This window comes from Alosa pseudoharengus, unplaced genomic scaffold, assembly GCF_046254945.1.
Source record: "Alosa pseudoharengus isolate Yale_2024_CS ecotype anadromous, Long Island Sound unplaced genomic scaffold, YU_APseudo_1.1 YU_APseudo_1.1_scf_7, whole genome shotgun sequence".
Classification (NCBI taxonomy): Eukaryota; Metazoa; Chordata; class Actinopteri; order Clupeiformes; family Clupeidae; genus Alosa; species Alosa pseudoharengus.
Window position 1 is genome coordinate 12,458,230 of NW_027468859.1, and position 24,997 is coordinate 12,483,226.

At 43.3% G+C, this 24,997-nt stretch overlaps 1 protein-coding gene and 1 long non-coding RNA gene across 3 annotated transcripts; one reads left to right on the top strand and one right to left on the bottom strand.

Annotated features, from left to right (window-relative positions):
• Nucleotides 1-961: 961 nt before the first annotated feature.
• Nucleotides 962-21,429, bottom strand: pals1b (protein associated with LIN7 1, MAGUK p55 family member b). Of its 2 annotated transcripts, XM_076272127.1 has the most exons (14): nucleotides 21,027-21,429; nucleotides 19,084-19,116; nucleotides 17,908-18,119; nucleotides 14,735-14,812; nucleotides 11,044-11,172; nucleotides 9,824-9,985; nucleotides 7,935-8,009; nucleotides 7,451-7,634; nucleotides 7,108-7,176; nucleotides 6,491-6,565; nucleotides 4,696-4,863; nucleotides 3,637-3,839; nucleotides 2,630-2,740; nucleotides 962-2,316 (listed from the first exon to the last, which is right to left on the bottom strand). In XM_076272127.1, exons 1-14 carry the CDS (start codon nucleotides 21,427-21,429, stop codon nucleotides 2,140-2,142), a joined length of 2,079 nt encoding a protein of 692 aa, XP_076128242.1. In that variant the 3' UTR covers nucleotides 962-2,139. The 2 variants fall into 2 exon arrangements, with proteins under 2 accessions (XP_076128242.1, XP_076128243.1); XM_076272128.1 differs by lacking the exon at nucleotides 19,084-19,116.
• Nucleotides 21,430-21,476: 47 nt separating this feature from the next.
• LOC143109466 (uncharacterized) lies at nucleotides 21,477-24,257 on the top strand. The gene is made up of 3 exons (XR_012983873.1): nucleotides 21,477-21,556; nucleotides 22,042-22,083; nucleotides 23,862-24,257. It is a non-coding gene; the product is annotated as an uncharacterized LOC143109466 (long non-coding RNA).
• Nucleotides 24,258-24,997: the final 740 nt, after the last annotated feature.

The window sequence follows — 24,997 nt, forward strand, 5'->3', positions numbered from 1 at the left end:
AACAAAAAACACATTATAAACCAAAAGAGAAGGTGTCCATTCCATTACAGTTTTTTACAACTGTTTACACACGTTTTCAAAACTGTCTCTATTTTTCAAAACTCCACACACAAAACCCATAATTGCTCACAAGGCAAAATGCCTTAAATCTCCAGCAAAATGACACACAACAATCAAAATGTCGCGAACACATCTTTAAACCAAACATTCGCCTCACATTACAAACACTTTTTTCATAATATGACATTTTGGATACATCATGTACACACTGTAGCTCAAAACCTAAAGCTCTTCTGTCTTAGGCTTTCTATATGTATTTCCATACAAGAGTGAAAGTTACGGTGTCTACAAAGAGAAGTTGAAATACACAGTAAAAATGCAAGCAATATTGAAACTGATGGGAATTATTTTGGAGTTTCAAGACTGGTTTAGTTAGCCATGTGGCCCCTCTTGGCATTAAACAGATACCCTCCCCTCCCCCAATGAAATGCTAATGTACTGGTTCCCAGGGCTATCAGATCCACAAGACAAAGGATGTTACCGTGCTATACTGTATCCATGTCATGAAATGTGAATGTATTCATGTTTGATATCATTGTAATAGTCTCAGTACAAGGATTGTAATGATTTAATTGTAAGAATGTTTGGAACATTCTATAAGTGATATTTCTGATGTATAGGATATTTCTCCTCATGCTGATTCAGATAAGAATGCATAGGTGCGAAGTAGGTGTGTCTGATGCCATCTGGAGAACCAATCACGTGGGCTTGTTTTGCCGCCAATTCTTTCTTTGTTTAACCCATACAAAAGAGAAGAATCAGAAGAACTAGAACTAGAAGATGGAGTACTGGAGAAGAGAGAGGTTGATCCAGCAGAGGCCATGGCCTACATAGACCATAGACAATTTTTTACCCTCTCTGCTTGTAACAGAACAAACCTGATTCCTGAGTGTTCCTGATGTTTGCCAGTCTAAGTTAATATTAAGTAATTATTCACCACAATTACTTTCAAAACCAAAAATAGTGATTTTCCCCAAATAATTTGCTGTTGCGAATACAGTATTTTACAGCTAACAAGAAAAAAAGCAAGTTTTGAAAATACTGATTTTGCCTAAGACGGAAATGACTGATTACTATCAAATTGATTTGCTTTTTCCAAAGATAAGTGTGTGTGTGTGTGTGTGTGTTTCTGGAGGCACAGAAAAATGTATTGAGCTAATGGTAACATGGGGACAAACAAAAATAGAGTAAAAAGACAAATTTTACATAAAGTCAACTTTTTGTAGAACATTACTGCAAGCTAAACTCTGATTACTGTAACTGTCCTTTCAAAGTATCTGCATTGGTTCTGAATAATCCTCTCCGGAAATCCTCTAGGAGCAGATTGAAAGGGTCTATACCTATATAGAGAGTATATATATTCATATGCCTATACTAAGGCAATGATTGGATGGTGTTCAGTAAAGTAAAGAGTGTTTACACATGTGAGGAGAAAGAGTGAAGCACTGGTGATTTAGTGTGGCATTTTGATGGGTTGTGTTTGAAAAACAAAATCAAGTTACTTCCTGTTCGATTTTTGTGTGTTAGGTAGAAAATTGTGTGTGGTGTTTTGCAAAATGTGTTTTAGTCAATTGAAAACTTAGTCAAACACTGAGAATTAGTGTATGGCTTTGCAGATTTGGTGTGGGGTTATGATGTTTGAAAGACATGTTTAGAAAATTGTGTGACAAGCAAAGATTTAGTGTGTAAACAGTTGAAAAAAACTGTAAATACCCTCCTAAGATCCCTTTCTGTTAAAAGGCAGACTTAACAGTCTACTGTTTTGACCTTCGTACTAAATGGGAATCTCTATGGCAACCATTTGCTTGCAATCTACCAATGGACCATTCTTCCTTACCCTGGGCAGAAAATCCCTCCCCTTTTGACAGAAGCTGATGGGAAATTAGTCCTCACTCCACTTCCTGTCCCCACTGCAGCACCACAACTGACCTGGAATCATATTATTCGCTAATCTCTCCAGGTCTAAATGATTTAACAGTTCAGGTCTTTTACAGCTACCCAGAGCCACTAGTTGTCTGTTCCCAGGTCAGTTGACTGAACTGGGGCAGCACTGCCAGTGCTGAAGGCGTTGTAGGCTCCTCAGCAGAGCCACGAGGAGGGCACCCACTGGGGCTCCACGTCCAGTTTGTCTATGAGGCGCTTCAGATCCTGATAGGCTCTATCCTGGTCATCGTTAATGACGACAGCATCAAATAGGTGGCCAAAGTTCTGCTCCATCTCCTGGGCCTGGTCCACCACATCCTTCAGTTCCTCCACCTGGAGAGGGGAAGAGGAAAGAGGACATGGAGACCTATGCTGACAGCCAGACAAGGTGATAGTCCCCTTGTAGTGAATGGGCAAGCAATATGTGGTAAAGATGTCAAATGAGTTATCCTCAATTAGATACTGTATACTGTATAAAACTGTGAATGAAATGTATACAAGCAGTCTTCCAAACATCCACTTCAGTTTCAATTCCTCATTGTCTTAGCTAGTTAGAGCCACATTGTTTTGTCTTGGGAGTTAGAGCCACATCAAGCATATCTGCACAAAGATAATGACTTGAGTCATTGCACATTTCTACACTTACCTTGGGTGTGCTTCCATCTTTGGACAGCAGGGTGCGCAATCTCTCCAGGGAGGGAGGTGCCATGAAGATTATGTAGGGCTTCAGGTTGGAGGAGCGCAGCACTCGCAGGGACTACAGGGGAAAGAAAGCGGAGGAGAGGAGGAATGAGAACAGGGAAAGCAACATTTGTGATAACAGTGCTACAATACAAACTATTGCAAAGAAAACAAAGACAAGAGCACACTCTTGTGACCAATGAAACTGAAACTATAAACCAACTGAGAATAAAAAGTAGATGTTCATTGAACACTGATAATAAACACAACTAATCCTGATCTCACAACTGCTCTTGAGGTTGTCAGACCTACCATTCATTTACAAAGCCACAGTCATCCTGTTATGATAATTCACATAATTCTTCAAATTGCAAAAAAAAAAATCCTGCTATCAGGTTCTGGGAAAGGATATAGTTCTCCTGGTATAGACAACACTTTCTCGAGTCTTTTGCTATTTGTGGAGAAGGTGTTTGTGTAACAGGGTCATCTCAGCTCACTCAAAATTTAAACCCGTTAACCCCTACACAAGTCTCTGCCAGAGCACACAAGCCGTGATAATGACAGAGTACAGCATGCACTGAACTACAAGAGGCTGGAAACAGCGGAATGTGTGCTAACAAAGACACTTGGTGAAATTAATGGGCATCTCCACTTAAACTGACCTTCAACAACACAAAGACATGAACAAAGATTGGTTCATGGCTCACACACATGCTTACACACACACACACACACACACACACACACACACACACACACACACACACAAGAAATGTTGGGGTGAATCCAGATAATATTAAACCTTTTCATTAACATGTGTGGAAAAAAAACCACACACACGCACACACACACACACCCATGCGCACGCGCGCGCACACACACACATACACACACACACACACACATACACACACACACATACACACACACACACACACACACACACACACACACACACACATACGCGCTTACCCTGGTCTGCAGACAGAGCAGGCAGATGCGTCCCGAGTTGATAACCTGTCGGACAGAGTCGGTAGTGGTTCCGTAGAGGTTCTTCTCAAACTCACCCGACTCCAAAAACTTTCCGGTAGACATATCCGTCTCGAAGTTCAGCCGCGTCACAAAGTGGTACTCGCGCCCATTTACTTCATGAGGGCGGGGCTGTCTGGTGGTGTCTGAGGATGAGGAGGGGTGAAGGGGGATGAACGCCATGATTTAAATGCCAAGAGTACTTTAACATTCTCTCTGTTTCTTGACTAAAGATCTCTTTATGTTTGTGCAGGAAGGCCTAACAGTCTGTTGCACCTGTGTGTCAATAAGCCTTATAGAGAGTGTAGCATTGGGAGCAAAAGTTCATTCAAGAGGCAAACTCTTAGTGTTGCTTATAGTACTACATGAAGTGCATGGCCTGAGTGTTCCTCTCTAAGTATAAGTATATATACTCTTTTGATCCCGTGAGGGAAATTTGGTCTCTGCACTTATCCCAATCCGTGAATTAGTGAAACACACAGTGTACACACAGTGAGGTGAAGCACACACTAACCCGGAGCAGTGAGCAGCCTGCTACAGCGGCACTCGGGGAGCAGTGAGGGGTTAGGTGGCTTGCTTAAGGGCACTTCACGGCGTGAACATATTACAGAAATCATACACACATCCCCATATACAATCATAAACACATACACACACCCCTTACCCCGTCAGTGCAATCAGACTCTGTGCAATAACTGCTGTGTGAACATGGAATGAATGTGTATGTGCAAGATTAATGTGTATGTGCGAGATGTGCTTGGGTGAGAATGTGCTGGTGTATGTGTGTGTGTGTGTATATATATATTTTTTTTATCTTACTCTATGCTTCGGATGGCTCCAACAGAATTCCGTTGTATCGCATACAATGACAATAAAGATCTATCTATCTATCTATATATATATCTATATATCTAACACTGTGTCTGTGTGGTGTGTGTGTGTGTGTGTTATGTGTGTTTGTGTGTGCTGTGTGTGTGTGCTATGTGTGTGTGTGTGTCTTACGTGGCACAGCACTGGCAAACCGATTCGGCTCAGCTGCCAATAGCCTCCTCTTCAGTTCGTCCTGTCGCTTGTTGGGCGGGCCTATCAGAGCAATGGGTCGCTTGCGATTGGCCGGTTGGTGGAACAGAGCCATCTCCTCGTAGGTTAAAATCTCTTCATTGTGGTGCTCTGAGGTGAAGAGAGAGGTAAGTGGAAGGGTGGTGTGACTGGATCTTTACAAACAACTTGAACAAAATGTACTCAGTTCCTAGGGTACTTTCCTAATTCTTGCACACTCATCACTGTCTGAATTAGACAGTGAGGTAAGGTAAGACCACTGGGAGGGTTTACAGTGTCCGTTTGCATTGCATAACAATAATGAATAAATATGTAAATAAACATGTAAATAGATAAATATTTAAATAAGCATAGTAAACTAATACATATGAAGCTAATAAGCTTTTTTATGAAAACTTTGCGCTCATCCTCTTGCTTTGTTCAGATGGAGAGTAACAGCTGTAGAAAGTAGCAATAAATGTAAAAAAGAGTAAAAAAACTGCTGCATTAAATCAATTAGATTTTGTAATGCATGATCAAAATTCCTTAACATTCTTGTAGACTTGACGGTTATACTCTCTAGATATAGATAAGACATACATCTTAAAGGCCGTGTTGCAGGGTTAATTTTCCAACGAATTTGCGCAATTTGCTTGTTGGTAATAAACATTTAAACTGTTATCCATTGTATTTGATATTGTTGGGCATCACAAAACGGAATATAATACGAAAAAGTATGTACTATTTTACAGCGGTTTGCAATGATTGTCCTTTCCCCCACAATGCATTGCATTACGTCACCTTGGGGAGACTACAGACCAAAGCCCACCTTGAGACCCTTGAGAGTGACGAGAGAGAGGAGGAAAGAGAGACAAGTAAGAGAGTCGTTTAGTTTCTAGCCACTTATGTTGCTAGGCAACCCTAAACAAATGCTACCGGTCTATTTTTTAAATTTCTCCGGTATTATTGTTGCGTCGTATTCCATTCCAAAAGTCCTCGGTTCAGCCCTGATTCGGCCCTGCTCTACCCTAGGGCCGATCTGAGGCCCCGGTCCAGCCTCAATCATGGAATATAAAAAGTCCCAGACACCAGGGTTTTACCCCATAGTGGAAAAGTACCATTGGACTGTGTTAGTGTTGGGGACATCTTGTGACACATCATTGCACTATCACTATTACTATTAATATCCTGACGAGCAATGGCACAATTACACACATGTATAACTAACTGTGGGAGGACAGTAAAGGCTCTGGAGGGTTTAAGAACCCAAACAGCAGCAGCAGTATGGGGACAGTGGGACTCTGGTTAAGGTGGACTCCAATCTCACAGACACTGTGACGTGCTTAGCTCCCTACTGAGCGCGCCCAGACTCGTGGCTACCGTGACCAGGGTGTCTAGGAAAATGGGAGATTTAGGAATTAACTCCACACAGACACAGACACACTCACAGACACAGACACACACACATAGACACACACGGACAACAGTACATAAGCCTACGAAGTCACAACACACGCACACAAACCTGTGAGTTAAACCTAGGATATCTGATCTCAACTGACCTTTGTGAGTGTCCTTCAACAATCCACGGATATGGATTTGCTGGGTTTGAATGTGTGTGTGTGTGTGTGTGTGTATGTGTGTGTGTGTGTGTGTGTGTGTGTGTGTATGTGTGTGTGTGTGTGTATGTGTGTGTGTGTGTATGTGTGTGTGTGTGTGTGTGTGTGTGTGTGTGTGTGTGTGCTTCTGTGTTGCTCACCTGTGCTTCTGTCAAGTTTGCGCACACTCCTCTTTCTAGGTTTCTTGCCCTTGTTCTTGGCACACCAGATCTTTCCTGAGAGCAGAGCGATGGAGATTAGAGAGACAAGCACATACACCTCCACAGCAAGAGTCAACTCTGTTTTAACCCTATTCTAACTGCAAGCTAAGTTTCTTGTGTTGTCTTGAGGATCAAAAATGATTAGCCACTATGTTTAACGGAGGACAAAACTCATTTTTTCAACTTGGTATTGTATGACTTTTCCTTGAGTGGCCACAGATATTTTTTTGCAATGAATAACAGGTCATGTCTTGAAGCAAAATAGATTTGCCGTTTGAAATTGAATTAGGCCAATTTATTTTCAGGTTTTACTAAAGGTCATTTTTTACAGTTAGGACTAAGGGAGTACACAGAATATTACAACAATATATTGTCACCTTCATAAAATAATGGCATATGTCTTATTTTCTGTTTTTTCAGAAAAAAAACAAAGTTAACCAAAAAAAGAAGAGATGATTTATATATTTGTAAATGTATATTTATATGTATGTGTATATTTGTACACATAAAGCTATATATGGGGCTGTGTCCGTATGCCTGTGGGACTGTGTTATTACCTGCATTTTCTGGGTTCTTATCTGTAATTATCTTCTTCAGAGTTTCCCTCTGTTGCTGGAAGGTCTTTCCTGTTAAAGTGAGAGAGAAAGAGAAAGGGGGGAGGGAGGGAGAGAGAGGGAGAAAGAGAGAATGGATGTAGCAAATTAAACAAAAAGGAATTCACGGCTGATCAAAAAAAGACAAAGATGCCAGACTCTCTTCACGAAGTGAAATGATGTAGTGAGTCAGGAAACTGGGCTAGTGCTGGACGGGTCCCAGATGAAAATGTGTGTGTGTGTGCTCTACTATGTCCAGTGCCCCAGTGTTCTCCCACCCAGTCCCCCAGTGTTTGGTGCCTCTTACCAGGGACGAGGCCTGCGAGGGGCTGGTTGTCCACTTCACCGTCCCTGTAGGCCTGCCACCAGTTGGGGTCATCCTGGCTGATGATGTGCAGGATGTCCCCCCGCTGGAAGGACAGGCCCAGCTCTCGGCACGGCAAGTAGGGGTCCTCCGAGGGGTCGTAATCAAAGTAGGCCTTCACGTGCATCTGAGGGAGGAGGAGAGATGGCCGGGGGGGTCAGGGTGCTATTCTGAAAGTCAGCCACATCAGCAGCAAGGACATAATGGCAAAGGCATGCATACCGTATGTGTAAGCGTGCACACACACACACACACAGAGAGAGAGAGATACACAGACACACACACACACACACACACACACACACACACACACACACACACACATTGTACACACCTCTTGAATGATGCATATGACTAGTGATTTTACCTAATTTTCCATCCACACACACAAACAGAAACAGACACATAAACAAACAGATAAACTCACCACACTTTGCCGGTTTGTAGGGTTCTCGCAGGAGTTGGGGATGAGCAGTAAGGTAAGTGTGCCATTCATTGCCAACTGCACAGAGAGAGAAGAATGAAGGGAGGGAGAGAAGGGGGGACAGAGAGAGAGAGAGAGAAACAAATTAGCAGTGTGCAGTGCACATGTATCTATAGCCACGTTTACATGGACACTTTTACAGGTTTTTTACAACTGTTCACACACATTTTTAACACACACATTATTTTATAGCGCTTTTCTTGATACTCAAACCACGTCACATGGAAGGGGGGACCTCACTAGTAACCACCACCAATGTGTAGCACCCACCACGGCAGCCATTGGTGCACCAGAATGTATTCATAGGCCTATAGGCCCTTTCAACTGCAGAAACAAACATTCCTAAGCATTCCTAAGGCATTTCTGGAGGCACAGAACAATGTATTGAGCTAATGGTAACTTGGGGACAAACAAAAATAGAATAAAAAAAGTTTTACATAAAGTCGACTTTTTGTAGAACATAAGCTAAAGTCCGATTACTGTAATTTTCCTATCAAAGTATCTGCATTGGTTCATTTCAACATTTCAACCGGAAATCTTCTGGGAGCAGATTGATAGGGTCTATACCTATATAGAGAGTGTAGTGTATCTATTCATAGGCCTATACTAAGGCAATGATTGGATAGTGTTCATTAAAGTAATGAGTGTTTACACATGTGAAGAGAGAGAGTCAAGCACTGGTGATTTAGTGTGCCATTTTGATAGGTTGTGTTGAAAAACGATATCAAGTTACTTCCTGTTAGATTTTTGTGTGTTAGGTAGAAAATTGTGTGTGGTATTTTGCAAAATGTGTTTTATGAGTCAAACACTGAGAATCAGTGTATGGTTTTGCAGATTTGGTATGGGGTTATGGCTTTTGGAAGACATGTTTAAAAAATTGTGTTACAAGCAAAGATTTAGTGTGTGAGCAGTTGAAAAAAAACTGTAATCTGATTTGAAACGGAATAACACCTCAATCGGAATAAAAATTCTCATAAAAACACCTAAATCGGAATACAAATGCCTGATCCAATCAGACATTTTAATAGGAATGAAAGAGGTGGTGTACACCGTTCCTATTACGATTGAACAGCCATGTATACAGTAAATTGGATTGCCTGCTGTATCTTCTCAAGGAAAAGTAGGCAACAGCTACCCTGGAGTTCTAGCGAGAGCACAATGGAATTGTCTCTGTGAGACACTCTGGCAAAGAGCAATGATGCACGTTACTTTTACCCCAACATTCCGGGGAACCAGCTAAACTGATGAAGACAGCGCCTGCAACGTTGGAGGACAGTACACATTGGTCGTAGTGTTATCCGACTGCGTCGAAGTCCGAAATAATTCAGAGTAAACATGGTCTAGTGTTATCCAATTGCGTGCAGTGAGATTTTTAAATGCATGCTTGTTGCCGCCCCTCGAGTTGGGCCATTACATTGTTCTTTGCCAGACCCTTAATCTTTCTAGATTATCAGGGTCTGGATTTTCCAGGCTAGGCAACAACGGCTATTCCGATCAAAGATTCTAAAGCGCTTGAGAGCACCTAATCGGAATAGAACGTACCCCACGTAAACAGACAGATGTAAACAAAAAAAAAGTCCATGTAAACGTGGCTTATGTGTTTAGGTGTGTGTTGTTCATTGGGTATATGTGTGTGTTTGTTTATTTGTGTATGTATGTGTTTCTTTATTTTTGTATATGTGTGTTGAAGTGTGTGTGAGTGTTTGTCTATTTGTGTATGTGTGTGTTTATATGTGTGTGAGTGTTTGTTTATTTGTGTATGTGTGTGTTTAAGTGTGTGTGAGTGTTTGTTTATTTGTGTGTGTGCGTGTGTGTGATTGTGTATGTCTTACCATCATCTCCTGTACTTCGCTGATGTTCTTGCCCCTGACAGGGATGCCGTTGATCTCCAGGATCTCGTCCTCTTCCCTCAACAGCCCGCTGCGCTCCGCTGCTCCCCCCTTCACCACACGGCTCACCACCACACGCTGCTGCTCATTTCGCACTGTTGCTCCCTAACACACACACACACACACACACACACACACACACACACAGACACCATGCACATAACACACACACACACACACACGCACACACACACACACACACACACCATGCACATATCACATGCACACACACACACACGACACAAAACATACACGCACACACACACACACACACACACACACACACACACACACACACACACACACACACACAAACACACACACACACACACACACACACACACACACACACACACAGACACGTGCAAACACACACACACACACACATTGTAGGTTAATCTTCACAGATCCTGGATTCACAGGTGGTCTTTTGTGGTCTTTAAATAGCTTAACACTAACATGCTCTTAACAATTAAGACCCTACTACTACTAAGATGCATTGTACACACATACATAATTAAAGCAACACCATGGAGTTTTTCAACCTTCATAATATATTTCCAAGACCCTTGTGATGGTACATCGACTTACAATGGGTTGAATGACATGTCTGCCATAGCCTGACGGGGTCTGTATCGCTTTTACTGGCACTACGGAACTTCGGGGTTCTGGTAGTAACCCGAGCACAAAAAGAACTACAAAATTCGACTGCTTTACCTCACTTTCCCCACCACCAGTAGCCAATAGGCTACTTTAATGATGCTGGCCTGCAAACGTAAGCTACGCGAGCTTTTGGCGTTATGACATGCTGAAATAAATGCCTCTGTACCTGTGATGAAGACATTTCACACGCAACGCAGGCAGTCTGCCCAAGACGTGAGAACTCCTTTTGCAGAGTTCGGGGGTATCGGCTTGTCAACAAATGCACGTGTATGGTGTAACCTTGACAGATTTTACGACAGTAGTAGAAGACAATACTGTTCCCCAACTGTAGGGGGACCCCGAGAGCAAAACTTACATGGCGTTGCTTTAAAATGTATAGATCTGTGTGTACAGTATGTGTACAGTATGTGTGAGTGTGTGTGTGTGTGTGTGTGTGTGTGTGTGTGTGTGTGTGTGTGTGTGTGTGAGAGAGTCTTTGTTTAGTGTTTAGTAAATCCTACCAGGGGTATGTCCCGAGTCTTCTGCAGCCGTACGAGTTTGACTGTGTCTCCATACTGAGAGAGGGCCATTTCACTGGGCTCAGGGTCCAGTTCCTGCTCTGCCACACCGTCATGGGCCTCCATCAGAGCCTATCGGAGAAAGGGTGAGACAGAGAAGGATGGAGGAGAAAGAGAGAGATGGAGTGGGGGAGAGAGAGGGAGATGGGGAATGGGAGATTGGAAAGAGGGGAGATGGAATGGTACAGAGTCAGAAAAATGAAGGGATGGAGAGGGAGAAAAGAGAGATATGACACAAGAACATTGAGAGGAAGCAGAGGAGAGGAGAGGTAAGGAGAGGGCCAGTATTAACCAAAGGAAAAGAAACAAGCCTTCAGACTGAAGCATCTGCAGATCACCCAAAGCCTGTCACTTCAGTATACAAATGGAAAAGATGAAGCAAGGCCCAATGTCATAGCATGTGTGTGTATGTGTAAGTGTGTGTGTGTGTGTATGTGTGTCTGTGGGGCTTGTCAAGTTGTGTCATCTCTAGTGTTGACCATAGACATGAAAACAGCCAAAGCAGACATGGTGTTCAGGGAACGCTAATGAGGGGTCATTCAGGGGCACTGAATCCTGAACCCCCAGTTGTGAGGGGGCAGTTCTAATTAGTGTTGCCTTTTCATAATAGCAGCTCAGACTGAGCAGTAGTGAAACTATGGCTGGCAGAAATGGACCACAGAATAAATACGGAGAAATTTCCTACTCAAACTGCAACCACATGTGAAGACCCCCTCCGGCAAAAATAAATGTTTAAACCTCTTGAACATGTCTATTGGGTGTTACCAGACACGAGTGAAATAAACGGTAAACACTATGGCTGAGTATTTCTGGTTTAGATGGCCAGTACACCTGTTGATGTTTTAGAATATCGAATCAGAACAGTTGCGTGAATACAGTGAGCCGTGGCCCACTGGTTAGCACTCTGGACTTTTAACCGGAGGGTTGCCGGTTCGAGCCCCGACCAGTGGGCTGCGGCTGAAGTGCCCTTGAGCAAGGCACCTAACCCCTCACTGCTCCCCGAGCGCCGCCGTTGTAGCAGGCAGCTCACTGCACCGGGATTAGTGTGTGCTTCACCTCACTGTGTGTACACTGTGTGCTGTTTGTGTTTCACTAATTTACTGATTGGGTTAAATGCAGAGACCAAATTTCCCTCACGGGATCAAAGAAGTATATACTTATACTTATATACATCTATGCTGACCGGGACCATCTCATTTTGAGGTAATCATTTACATTAGTATTTCAATTATTAGGATTAAAGGGACATTAAGTTGATTTTATTCTTCCCAAATTTGGATTGTTTCAGTGATATTATTCATATTTTTGATAATATGATCCCTCATTCCTTATAAACCTTGTAGATGTCTGTTAATGCTAGCAGGTCTACAAGGAATGTAATGCTAATTCTAACCTATTTCTTCCATACAGGTTTACACATACACATACAAAACGTAACTATCTGCTAAACAGACATTTTCCCCGTTTCCTGCTTGCCCCTCTTCCACACAGCCCACAGCAAGATGTCTCTCATCATCTCATCTAGTCTTGTGTCAACTGCCTTCTGCTTGTTAGCCGTTAGCAAGCATTGCTGTCCAGCAGCTGTTTCCTCTGGCTCATCTGACGTGACAAGCTCAGCGCTCTCTACGATTAATGGGTGTCAGTCTGAATTAGGCTCCCCACACATGCTAAAGCCAGAGGCTGGGAAGAGAGAGAGGGAGAGAGGGAGGGAGAGAGAGAGAGCAGGAACCTGTGCTAGGGCTAAGCCCTGAACGGACTGGCAATCTCAGCGCTAATCTCCCAGCATCCCACTCACCGCCACAATAGCCATCACAGGGGTGTGCCAGAGAGAGAGCTCACCACACATGGACACGACACCCAACAACCAACATACACACACACACACACACACAATGCTTCACCAACTTCAACACAGACGCATGTATAAATACAGATACATAAACAGATGCATACAGGCACACCCTTCAACCAACAGACACAGACAGTGTGTTCGGATACCGATGCCTTCCATACACAATTATGGAGACAAAGCTATGAGTATGACCACTTAGTAATCACTCCCAGTGTTTCCCATACATTGACTTATTTGTGGCGGCCCACCACAATATCAACATTGACCACCACACAATGATTTTCCAGGTTGTACTAAATTGTGCTTAAATCTGGTTAGCATCATAACCACGCTGCGCTAATTTGTTAAAAACTGTTGCATTCAAGTTAATTCTGCAAATATACCACCACAAATATAATTTAATTCTGTGGGAAACACTGACTCCACATGGTGATGTTGATGTTGACACAATGAACTTCACATCTCTCAACATCCTGACTCTTTATCTTCCCCTTATCTCTCTTCTCTTTCTGTCTCTCCATGTCTTTCATCCTCTCTTCCACTTCCTCAGTTCCTCAGCCTCACACAGTGCACGCCACATAGCCTTTAGTCTTACCAGTCCACATTTTCCACACTGTTTCACCAATGAATCTGTTGTTTGTTGGTCTGTAAATACCACACAGGTGGGCAGACATACACCCCACATGTAGATGTCGCCTAAGGGGCCCCACAGACACAAAAAACACACACACATCTATAAAGAAACAAGCACACAGACAGAGACACACGTGCCTGCACACACACACAAACACACACACACACACACACACACACACACACACACACACACACACACACACACACACACACACAGACAGACACAGACACAGACACAGACACACACACACACACAGACACACGCACACACACACACACACACACACAATAACTCTCTCTCTTGGGGAAACACACCCTTGTGGCGCTTCTCCCCAAGCCAAGACCCTGGCACCATGCCCGCGGGGGCGTGAGCACAGACGGCTGGGGCGCGATCAGGGCTAATCCTCGTCGTGGGCACCCTGCCCTGTCCTCTCTCCCTCTCTCTCTTGTCTGCCTGACCCATGGCACGCAACCCTGCCCAGAATCCACCCGCCTGCCCGCTCACTCACTCGCTCAATCACTCCCGCCCGCTTGTGTCTGAGGCGATCTGGGAGCCTTTGCTGGATATGGCTCTTTGTTGTGACTGGACGCTGTCACTTACATGCGAATCGCTTTTTCTTAGAGCTGGTGCAGAGGTCTACGTGCACAGATTTTCTTTGCCTGTATTGGTCTGACCTTGTGATCCGATTTCATTCCCTTGTGTTGTTGGGACTTTGTGGGACCTCAAAAATAGGACCTTATTGTGTGTGTGTGGTCTTAGCAAGTCAAATGAGCTTGTATGAGTCTTTGTATGTCAAAGTGGCATTGAGATTCCGAGTAAGTGGTCTATTTTCGTAGTCTAAGTGAGTTCACCTAGTTCTATGCTCATTGGCAGTTTGGTATGTGGCGAAGTTTGTGCGAAGTTTGTGTGTATTCACAGCAGGTGTGTGTGTGTGTGTCTCTGACTGATTTGTCTAAGTACAGTAGCTGGTGTGTGTCTCAATGCGTGTCTTTGTTAATAGGTGTCCATGTGTCGCCCAATTGTATCTGTGTCTGGAGTCTGGATTTGTCTGTTTATTTGTGTGTGTTTATTAGTCTGTATGCCTATGTTGTCTTAGTGCACTTGTGCGTGAAAGTCTTACCCCCAGGCTGACACTTCTTGCCTACCTGGACGTGGGGAGAGGTGAGTAGTGCTTTGAGTTCCAGGCCCTCCTTGTGCCGGCTGGACTGGATGGCACTCTCCACCTGAAGAGAGAACAAGGTGAAGAGGAGGATGGAAATAAGGAAAGTTTCGAAAATTCAGTTGCAACATAACAAAAAATTTATTTTCTTTCTTTTTTATATATGGTGACAGGCAAGTGGGAGAGAGAGATCAGGCTGCATTCGAACCCAGAACTCTGGGCACTTGGACGTAGCTGATGTGCGTTCAAATTCGCAAACATGTGCGAACGTTTGCAAACAGTCTGCGAAGGTAGTTCTCCACGAACATACAGTGGAACTTAATGAAGGACGTGATCTTGATGAAGGTAATAATGCAATTACCGTTACAATGGAATGTTATCACCAAATCGTTCAAATTTAACTGTTCAAAGAAAACATGTTCACCACGAACGATCACCACTGTTTGCCACATTTGAACGCACATCTGCGCACCCTGACACCTCTTGCACCACAGCCCCCCCCCCCCCCCCCCAAAAGGACCCTGAAGGTTCTAAACAGCATCTCAGACAACACAACGTTTTCACAAAATAAATATTCAACTGGAAGTGAGAACCCTTTAAAGCTTGTGCACAAAATCTAGAAAAGAACTTACTCCTTTTCAGAGGGCAACATTTATCTTTCAATAGTTAAAAAAACATAGTGATTTAAAGACTTTTGATAGTGATTTAAAGACTTTTGCAACTAAAAGTACAGCCATATTTTATATATATATTATGTAGCTTCGCAAGACTCATACATCCGGATGTCTATCCAGGACAGCCCAGTTAGCACCTGGGTGATGCTGGTATGCACAGAGGTGACCAGGGTCATCTCAAAGGACTTTTTGAGAGTGCAGCCAAGGATTGAGCTACACTTGAGTTGTCCCCTGCAACTTGGAGCTTTAGCTGGGATTCTAATTAACTTAAGTTAACAGGTGTGTGTGTGACGTGTGTGACAATACAAGTGTCACATGATATCAGTTACATGGCCCAGAGTGGTTGTGGTGTTTTAAAGGAGTTTAGTGCCTGATAGACAACACGAAACACTGTAGTACTGATATTATTAAGTTAACAGTGACCAGCACGCAAAAGCTTAACTGATATTTTTCATGGTATTCTTATTTTTTAAAGAATGTTTTAACTTCTGAAATGTCTTAATATGATGATTCACAAATATTTAAAACATCATATATTAGAGGAGAAAAACATGTTCACTTTCTCAACACATCAAATCAAAAGTTCTGAATAGATTCTGACAAATGCCATCGAATGTAAATGTCAAGTACCCACTGTAAAAAAGTCTAGGGCAAAATAGTCTGTACTCTACACAAATACAAAAATTCACACACTTTCCCTATATGCCAACACACATAGCATTCATCACCTGGGTAGCCGTGGCCTACTGGTTAGGGCTTCGGGCTTGTCTGAAGGGTTGCCGGTTCGATCCCCGACCCAGTAGAAAAAATGTGGGTGAGGCAAGTGGTTGAGCACTGCTCTCCCATGCCCAAACCCACGGCTGAAGTGCCCTTGAGCAAGGCACCTAACCCCTCACTGCTCCCTGAGCGCCGCTGTAGCAGACAGCTCACTGCTCCAAGTTAGTGTATGCTTCACCTCACTGTGTGTTCACTGTGTGCGGTGTGTGTTTCACTAATTCACGGATTGGGATAAATGCAGAGACCAAATTTCCCTCACAGGATCAAAAGAGTATATATACTTAAATATACTTATACTTACTTATATACCTTAAAATAATGAGATATTTTTCTATGTGTAATTTCAAATCAAGATGTCATGCTGACAAATCTGATGATCTTTCTCTTTCTCTGTCACAGGTACGAGATGACATAAGATACACAGTCAGTCAGCCAATCACTCTCCCTCTCTCTTTTCCCTCTTTCTCTCTCTCTCTCTTTCTCTCTCTCTCAATCTCTCTCTCTCTCTCTCTCTCCTCCCCTCCCCTCTTGCTGCCACGTTCACCCTTAGGTCGGAAGGGGATTACCGGTCGTGCCAGCCAATCAGAGTACAGGAGGCCATAGCCACATAGTTTAGACACACTGACGCTCAAACAATTTCTGTCTTGTTAACCACTTGGGAGCTGTACACAGGTGTATGTGTATGTATGTGTGTGTGTTTGTGTGTGTGTGTGTGTTTCACCCCCCCCCCCCCCCCCCCCGGCCCACAATCTCCTTCCCCCCTACACACTCTGCTCTGCACTGTCAAGCACAACGAGGACAGACTCCTTCTCCACACTCACTTTCAGATGTCTCAGGAACCTCACAATGTACAAGGGAACCAGTTTGTCTCCCTTACACTCTTACCTTTCCCTACTGTTCCCTACTGTTCTACTGGATTCATTTTAGACACACACACAGATATGACAATGCATAATCTACTTTAGACATCACAGCTGCTAAATTCCTTATCACCGGTCTAAGACATCTCACTCACACACCCTACTCGAATCAATCTTACTCAACAGCTTAAGCGGTATTATGACTATGAGCTGGCTGTATTGCTGTGTCATTAAGCCTCCCCATATATCCACTGGTGCCAGTACAGACCTCAGTATACCAATAGCCATACCCAAAAGCTATTGTTAATAAGGCCAAACTATACAGGGTGTGGCTATAATAACCAGACAGTCATTTTTACAAGTATATACGAGTTATACAAGCGACACGTTTTCTTTCTTACAACTGAAGTAACGCATTAGCCTCATTATTTGATACCCACACCATTTACATTGCATGACACTGGACTTATTACAGTGGAACACAACTAGGTATAGTGCAATAAAATGTAATATATAAATTGCAATATGTAAAATGTAAAATGTGTGAGAAACAGCATATTAATACATTGTAATAACATACACCTCTGAGAGTTTAAGTACTATGTAAATTCATATACATAGTACTTACGTACGTATTCAACCGTATACTCAAGTACAGTATCTGCAATGCAAGGAGGTCTAGGGATAAAATGAAGCATGGTCAGGTTAATACAGTGCCAAGCCAGCTGACATTAGCCATGCTCCATGCTGGCTGGTGTGCCGTGTGTGCATGTGTGTGTGTGTGTGTGTGTGTGTGTGTGTGTGTGTGTGTGTGTGCATGTGTGTGTGTGTGTGCGTGGTGTGCCTACCTCCTGGCAGAGCCTCTGTGCCTGGGCGGTGAGGGGGAAGGGGGGGCAGACGCGCTGCATGCCCAAGGCGATGGCGCAGTGCAGCTGGAAGGCCGTCTGGAAGTCGGAGGTCCGCAGCAGCTCCACCACTAGCTGCAAGTCCTCCTGGCTCTGCTGGTCCGTGCCCAGGCAGTGGTGCACCTGCTCCAGGGACACCAGCAGGTCATCCAGCTCTGGTACACACACACACACACACACACACACACACACACACACACACAGATGTTGTGTATAAAGGTGTCCGCAAGGGTCTGGTACGGTAGTGACACATTCTACTTAAACACAGTGGCACCAGTCTAGTGTGTGTGTGCGGGTGAGTGAGTGAGTGTGTGTGATACTCTGTCACTTTCTGTGATCTGTGTTGTGTTTTGTGTTAAGCATTTTCAATGCATTTTTTAAGCATTTTAACTGGTAGCTGTGTAATATATTGCCCCTCAGGGAACTTCTGCTTTTTGAGCAAACAAACAAACAAACACCCACATATTGACACCTTTGCACAGATCTAAAGTGCTTCAATGCCACAGCACTTAAAGACAAATCAGTCATGGAGAATGAATTCACTCTTCCCATGTGATTTCACTCTCCCCATGTGCTCGACTCCGGTGTGGCTGTACTGGTTACACTTGAGGTGCGTTCAAATTCAGCAAACAATGGCGAACATTTGTGGTGAACATGTTTTTTCTGAACGGTTAAATTTGAACGATTTGGTGTTAACATTCCATTGTAACGGTAATTGCATTGTTGCCTTCGTCAAACCCTTCGCCTTCGCGGAGAACTACCTCCTCAGACTGTTTGCGATTGTTCGTAAACGTTCGCTGAAAACTTAAGGTTAACGGAAAACTGTTTGCAAACGTTTGCCTATGTTTGCAAATTTGAACGCACCTCTGGTATCATAATAAATGAATTCCTGGTACTGTCGTCCACCTCAAACTGATGTGGCATACAGAGCTCTGGACACTCCGCTCGTCCTCAGACAGGCCATTTGTTAATCGGATGTTTAATTGAGTGTGACACGGGGGTCATACGCGGTAATGAGGTGAGACTGAAGGTGATTAATTACCTTTGGAGGAGGAGGAAGAGGAGGGAAGGGGGGCGCCAGGACACTAATGACACATAAAAAGAGACATATCAGCTTACCTGACAGATGACTATTATCACGAGGGTAGTCTTCTGAGAGCGGGGACCACAGCAACGTAGAGAATGGGAGAGACAGGCAGACGGTCAGAGTGGTAGGAGGGCAGACAGGCAGGGAGGGAGTCAGACAGACAAGAAAAGAGATTGAATGGGTGAATGTAGCATCCCCAAGGGTGGAGGGGTTTATCCTTTATTAGCAATATTGTCTTTATAATATTATATTAATATTTAATCATATTTATAATATTTATGTATCACACAACTGTTGTACACCAAAAATAAAGTTTAATCTATATTTCAAAACTGTCTGTCTAATAAGTGCTTCATTTTGTTCCGTGTTAAAAGAAATACTTTCAAGAAAATGTTTGCTTTATGTTAGGAGACAAGAGAGCACATTCCAAACCATACACATGTCCAATCTATACATAGCATGAGGCTATACACAATGACAGGGTACATATTTAGAGATCATATCATACAGCTGTTTGAAATATGCACATACTACACTGTTTTGGTTTTGAGCATCTTTAAATCATCTTTAAGTTTCAGGCACTATTCATGACAGAATCACAAAAACTCATTCCAGACTACTGAGTGATTGCCTTCCAACTGCTTCCTGTAAACAATTATTTCTCTCTTCGCTCTTTGTGGTCATCTCTCTCTCTCTCTCTCTCTCTCTCTCTCTCTCTGTGTTCTTCCAGGACAAAAAAGAATGCATTCCTTGTGACCTGCTCATAATACTGACAGCGTTCCAAACCACACAAACAGATCTCTTTCTCTCCCAGCTGAAAGCACTGCAGAAAATTGCTCTTCAAGATAAACTTGTTTTTAACTGCCCAAAGACACACCATGTCCAAGAGATTTTCATGCTACATAGAAACATATTATGCCGGAACCACTATTCCTGATGTCCAGTACGGACATGTAGGCCTACTCATCTACTCAGGAAGTGGTAAGTACCAAGCAAACTTAGGTCTCCTGCTCAGATTATCCATTGTAATTCTGTGTTAAGCTCAGTTTAGCACAATGCGATATATACAGTATGAAATGATAGAGGCCATACAATATGCAACTGTAACAGTTAGGCAGAAGCCCTAGAACTGAATCTTCAAAATGTTTTACAACTATACTATACTATACTATACTATACTATGCTATACTATACATATTTTTTTCAGTTAGACTGATAATACAAATCAACATCATCTCCTGTGCTCTGCTTGAATGTGACTGTGATCTCGATTCAGGATGAAGTGTTCCCTTACGTACAACATGCTTCTGGAACTTGCTTCATGCCAGTGCCACTCTTAATGAGCTTTAATCTTCAGTATCCGGGCATGGGAATTTACAGTCTATTGAGGATACAGAGAGCTAGAGGTTTACACCTCCCAGCTCTCCAACCTCCTTGGCTTCGGTCACACTATAACCCTTTAGGGACAGGCACCCTACACATAAACCACATCTAGAATCATCTAGAATCAAGCCTCTTTCTGCAGCCATTAAGTGCATAGCTTGTGGATATTGTATAACTTTATGGTGTATTTATTCATTCATTCATTTGAGAGGCTACTAAACAGCCAAGGCACTGAACCAGTGAACTTAACAATGGTAATGCATTCTCCGTCTCACATACAGACCAGATGTGGGACACATTGGCAGTGTCACACTAGAGGCAAGTGCTAGTCTCCTACATATAAGTATAGAGGTTCTCTGTAGGTTCTATACTGTAAAAAGCCAAAGATTGTCTGAAATACCAGACAAAACTTCTGTACCGTTCTGAATAGTCCCTAGAAGACCCTACTGTGACGACCTCATGTGCTACATGATGAATGCAAAGACATGCTGAAGACACAAAGAACTGTTGAGAACCACTGGACCCTTTCAACATGAGAAGAACATTGGCTCCATTCCTCTAGCTATGATGAACCCTTCCAGCATCCACTCACCGAGTCCAGCATCTCCACCGTCAAAGGCTGGCACTGACTCCTTCCTGTCCGACTCAGTTGGCTCAAACGTGGGGTTGTCGATGCCCACCTTGGGACAAGGGTCCTGGGAGAGCTTCTTGAGCCGCAGCGAGGAGTTGATGCTGGTTGTCGTCGTCGTTGTCTGGGCCTGCCGCTGACGTCCTTCCTCTTCCCGCTTCTTCCTCAGCTCCTCCTGGTAGTGCTGGATGCGCTTCATCTGTGCCGAGCAGCGCGAGGGCTCGGTGTGGGTGGGCGTGGTGGTGTCATCTGTGATGTCGTCCCACTCCAACGCCCCGTGATTGGTCCCAGGTTTGTTGTGTGCTGTGCCCGCAGATCCGGTTTGGGAGTCGCCCATAATGGAGCCATTCATGTGTGATGTGATCATATTTGGATGTGTGTGTGTGTGTGTCTTGCTTTGGCATAAAGAGATCACAGGAATAGGCTATCGAGTACTCTTGTCAAAGAGGCATCCATTGCATGTTCACCATCTTGCTGCCATCTGCAATCCAAAGGTATAGTTGAACTACAATTAGATTCATTTTCAGCACATTAGTACAAGAGACAGCTTGAACTTTGACATTAAAAAAGAAACAAAATGTATTTATATGGAGAGCCTCTCGAAGGTTCTTATTTATTCAATGGCAACAGTAAGGCTACAACTAACAATTGTTTTCATAATTGATTAATCTGTTGATTATTTTCTTGATTAATCAATTAGTTGCTTGATCGATGTCCGAAAATAGTGTAAAATGTCAGTGTTTCCCAAAGTCCAAGATTATGTCTTTAAATGTCTTGTTTTGTCCAAATGCCAAAGATATTTAGTTTACTGTAATAGAGGAGTACCGGTAAGTAAAGAGATAGATAAAGAGATAGATAGATAGATAGATAGATAGATAGATGGCTGAGCTGAGCTGTACGAGGGGAGCAATGGATAAAGTTTCAACATTTCATGATGACATACATGTAGTTTAAACATTTCATCTTTGTGTTTTTCCAGGTTATAAATGAGACACCCTTGACCAATTACCCAAAACCTATGGTAAACCTTTTCTTTTGGCATGGAAATTCATACAAATAAACAAACAAACAAGATATGTCTAAAATAGTGTTCAGAGTTCTTCAGTCTCTGACTTCCCACTGAAAGTCAGGAAAGTGTACCTTAGAAGAATAACCTTAGAATGTATGTTACAAGATCAACTCCACAAACACGGATGCATATGTGTGTTAGGATGTGTGTGTATTGGTGAGTGTATTGTGTGAGCATCTGTGTTTACATTACATTACATTTGGCTGACGGCAAGGGGACTAAACCACTGTGTAACCTGACCCATGATTGCTGTGGATTACTTTCTATTTAAAGTGTAGTGTGGGTATTAATCAGGATTAGGAAACTTTGGGCATGGGACTACCTACAGCACCAAAGGTGTCTTGCGTGGACTTTGAAGGACACCCCAGCCCTGTCACTCTGTTCCTGGGCCCTTATTTGAGTCCCCTCCATTGTCACTACCCAGAATCCTCTGCTTTATAGTTTTAGCTAACCCCCTCCCTCTTAGCACAACCATATTTTAATATCAGCTGGTTAAACCTGAAAGGTTCCACATGGTTCTCTGACTAGGAGAATAGTCCTTTTCCTTATGAGTAGCAGAGCTGAACACCGCAAAAGCAGGAATTTGGAGTGAATAAAACCAAATTACGTGGAAGAGTGGAGACAACCATTCTCTCTATGTAATGAGTCAGAGATGGACTGTGAGAGAGGCTTCTACCCTCCTGTGTCTGCTCAGGGGCACGTCGCTCCCGGACACTAACCCCCCACAGAGATAGGTCTAATCAAGCCTGACAGGTCATCACTCTCCTCCCCCTCCCCCATCCTTCACTCTCTCTCCCTTTCTCTCCTCTTCCTTGGTGAACTCTTTATGTCGGTGCATCTCTCTCTTGTCCCTCGCTCTCCCAGCCGCTGCCTTTTATCTAGCAGGTCTTTGTCCCTCTTTTCTCTCTCTGTCTCTTCCTCGTTCTCTTGGCTATCCCCACCTCTTCCTGGTATTTAGCTCAGTTTAAAGCCCCACATGGCTGATGGGAGGGGAACCACCCTACTCTGCTACCATCTGTTCACCTGTGGCTTTGACGCAACACACACACACACATTTTGCCAACGTTTCACATGGTCCTCTCTTTCTATGAACATGAACTCCATGCTTTCCTGTAAACCTTTGCTGTTCGTTTACAATATGTTTTCTCTCTACAAACACTGGGTGATTGATATTTGATGTAGCCTACAATGCTAAAATCACTAAACTGAGTTAATCAAGTTAACTGATGACCCTGAGCGTAACCTCAACACCAACCTGCGCCATACCCATGACTTTTAATCTGGGACTTTTCAAGGCCTGCCTGAGCTCCCAGCACTCCACCATTAGTTAGCATATTCCCAATTGAACTCACTAACTCCAGATTAAAAAGAATGTACATAGGCCTACAGTATAAAGTAGAATCATTAAATGTGTTCATTTAAGTGGAAATGGAATATTCAAAATGTAATTCAATGAATAATTTTAGTGAATTATAAACAAACTATTTATAAAGGGTTAATTTGGATTTCATTCAAATGCAGGAAGATATTAAGGTCAGGTCATAGACCTTAAAACGACAGCATTAATGTTGTTTCACATCGATTCCTAGAGGCATGCATCTATTGGCACGTGTGTTTCTGCTGATGTGATGTTTTCAAAGCACCTGGACAACATCAGAGGATACAGATCATGTGTCGTTATTAAAACGCACAAACTATCAATTTTTTCAAATGTATCATTGCGTTCACAGGCCAAAACTTAAGATCCACGCCACCAAGGACCTCCGAACCAAGAGGACAAGTTGCCAAGAAAGGCAGAGGTCGTGCCCTACCACAAAGGTTACCATACCACTGGTTATGAAGCCTGAGAGAATCCTCGTAACCTCCTAGAAAGTAAGAGCGCCGAATATGGACACAGCTCCGCGGCAGCAGAACACCAACTAATCTCTCTGGTCTAAATATACATTGTTCTCAAAGCATTTAGGGTCCGTATACGCTGTTGCCCCCGCTCGATTACACTTGTTAAACACAACTTGTGTGTTCTTAGGTGGGGAACTTCTTTGTGCAACACTGTAACGTCTGCGACATCGTAAACTCATTTATCTGCGTTGTTTTGCAACAAAGATTTATCATTAGCCTACCCCAAACGACGAAGTTTCAATACATGTTAGGACACTGACCTCTCATCCCGTCCCCAGGGTTTAGTGAAGTAGCCTACGTCAGACTAGTACTCTACGGCTAAGTAAATAACATTCCAACAAGGGACGGCGGCGGGGAAGGCATAACATGAAGGCTATTCTAACAACACAAGCCGAATAATCGTAGAAGCTATGTAAGAACTTGCAAGTCGACCTTACCGTAAAAGTTGAGATGGGTGGTTGGCCCTTAAATGATTTCCAGGAAACGAAGTCAAGATGCAGAAGGAGACTGGTGAGATGTGCGTAATGGTGAGATAAAAGTTACTCTTTGTATTGTTTTTTTGTAGTGTAGGCCTAGTGGTCTTCGTCCCCGTTGGTCATACGGAGTCTCTAGCCTTTATAAATTGCAGAATCTTAGGGAGGCAGCATGGGAGCTCAGCTTAAGCCATCTCCTTGGCAACTCAACATGTGATCTTTACATGGACGCAGACACGCTCCTCGCCCTCTGAACCACCGCCGCTCCGATGATTGGTCGGAAGGCAATAGTAGGCTGCACAGTACGTTCAAGTGGACCTACAGCATCTCGCATTCCTTGTGTACCATCGTTCATTAGTAAACGAGGAGACACACAAAACAGGGCAGCAGTAGGACATCGCCCCTTTGACAATAAAAAAAAAAAACATAATATATAATCTGTATGGAAGTTTTTAGTCATGATTAACTTTTCATAAAAACAGATGAAATTAATA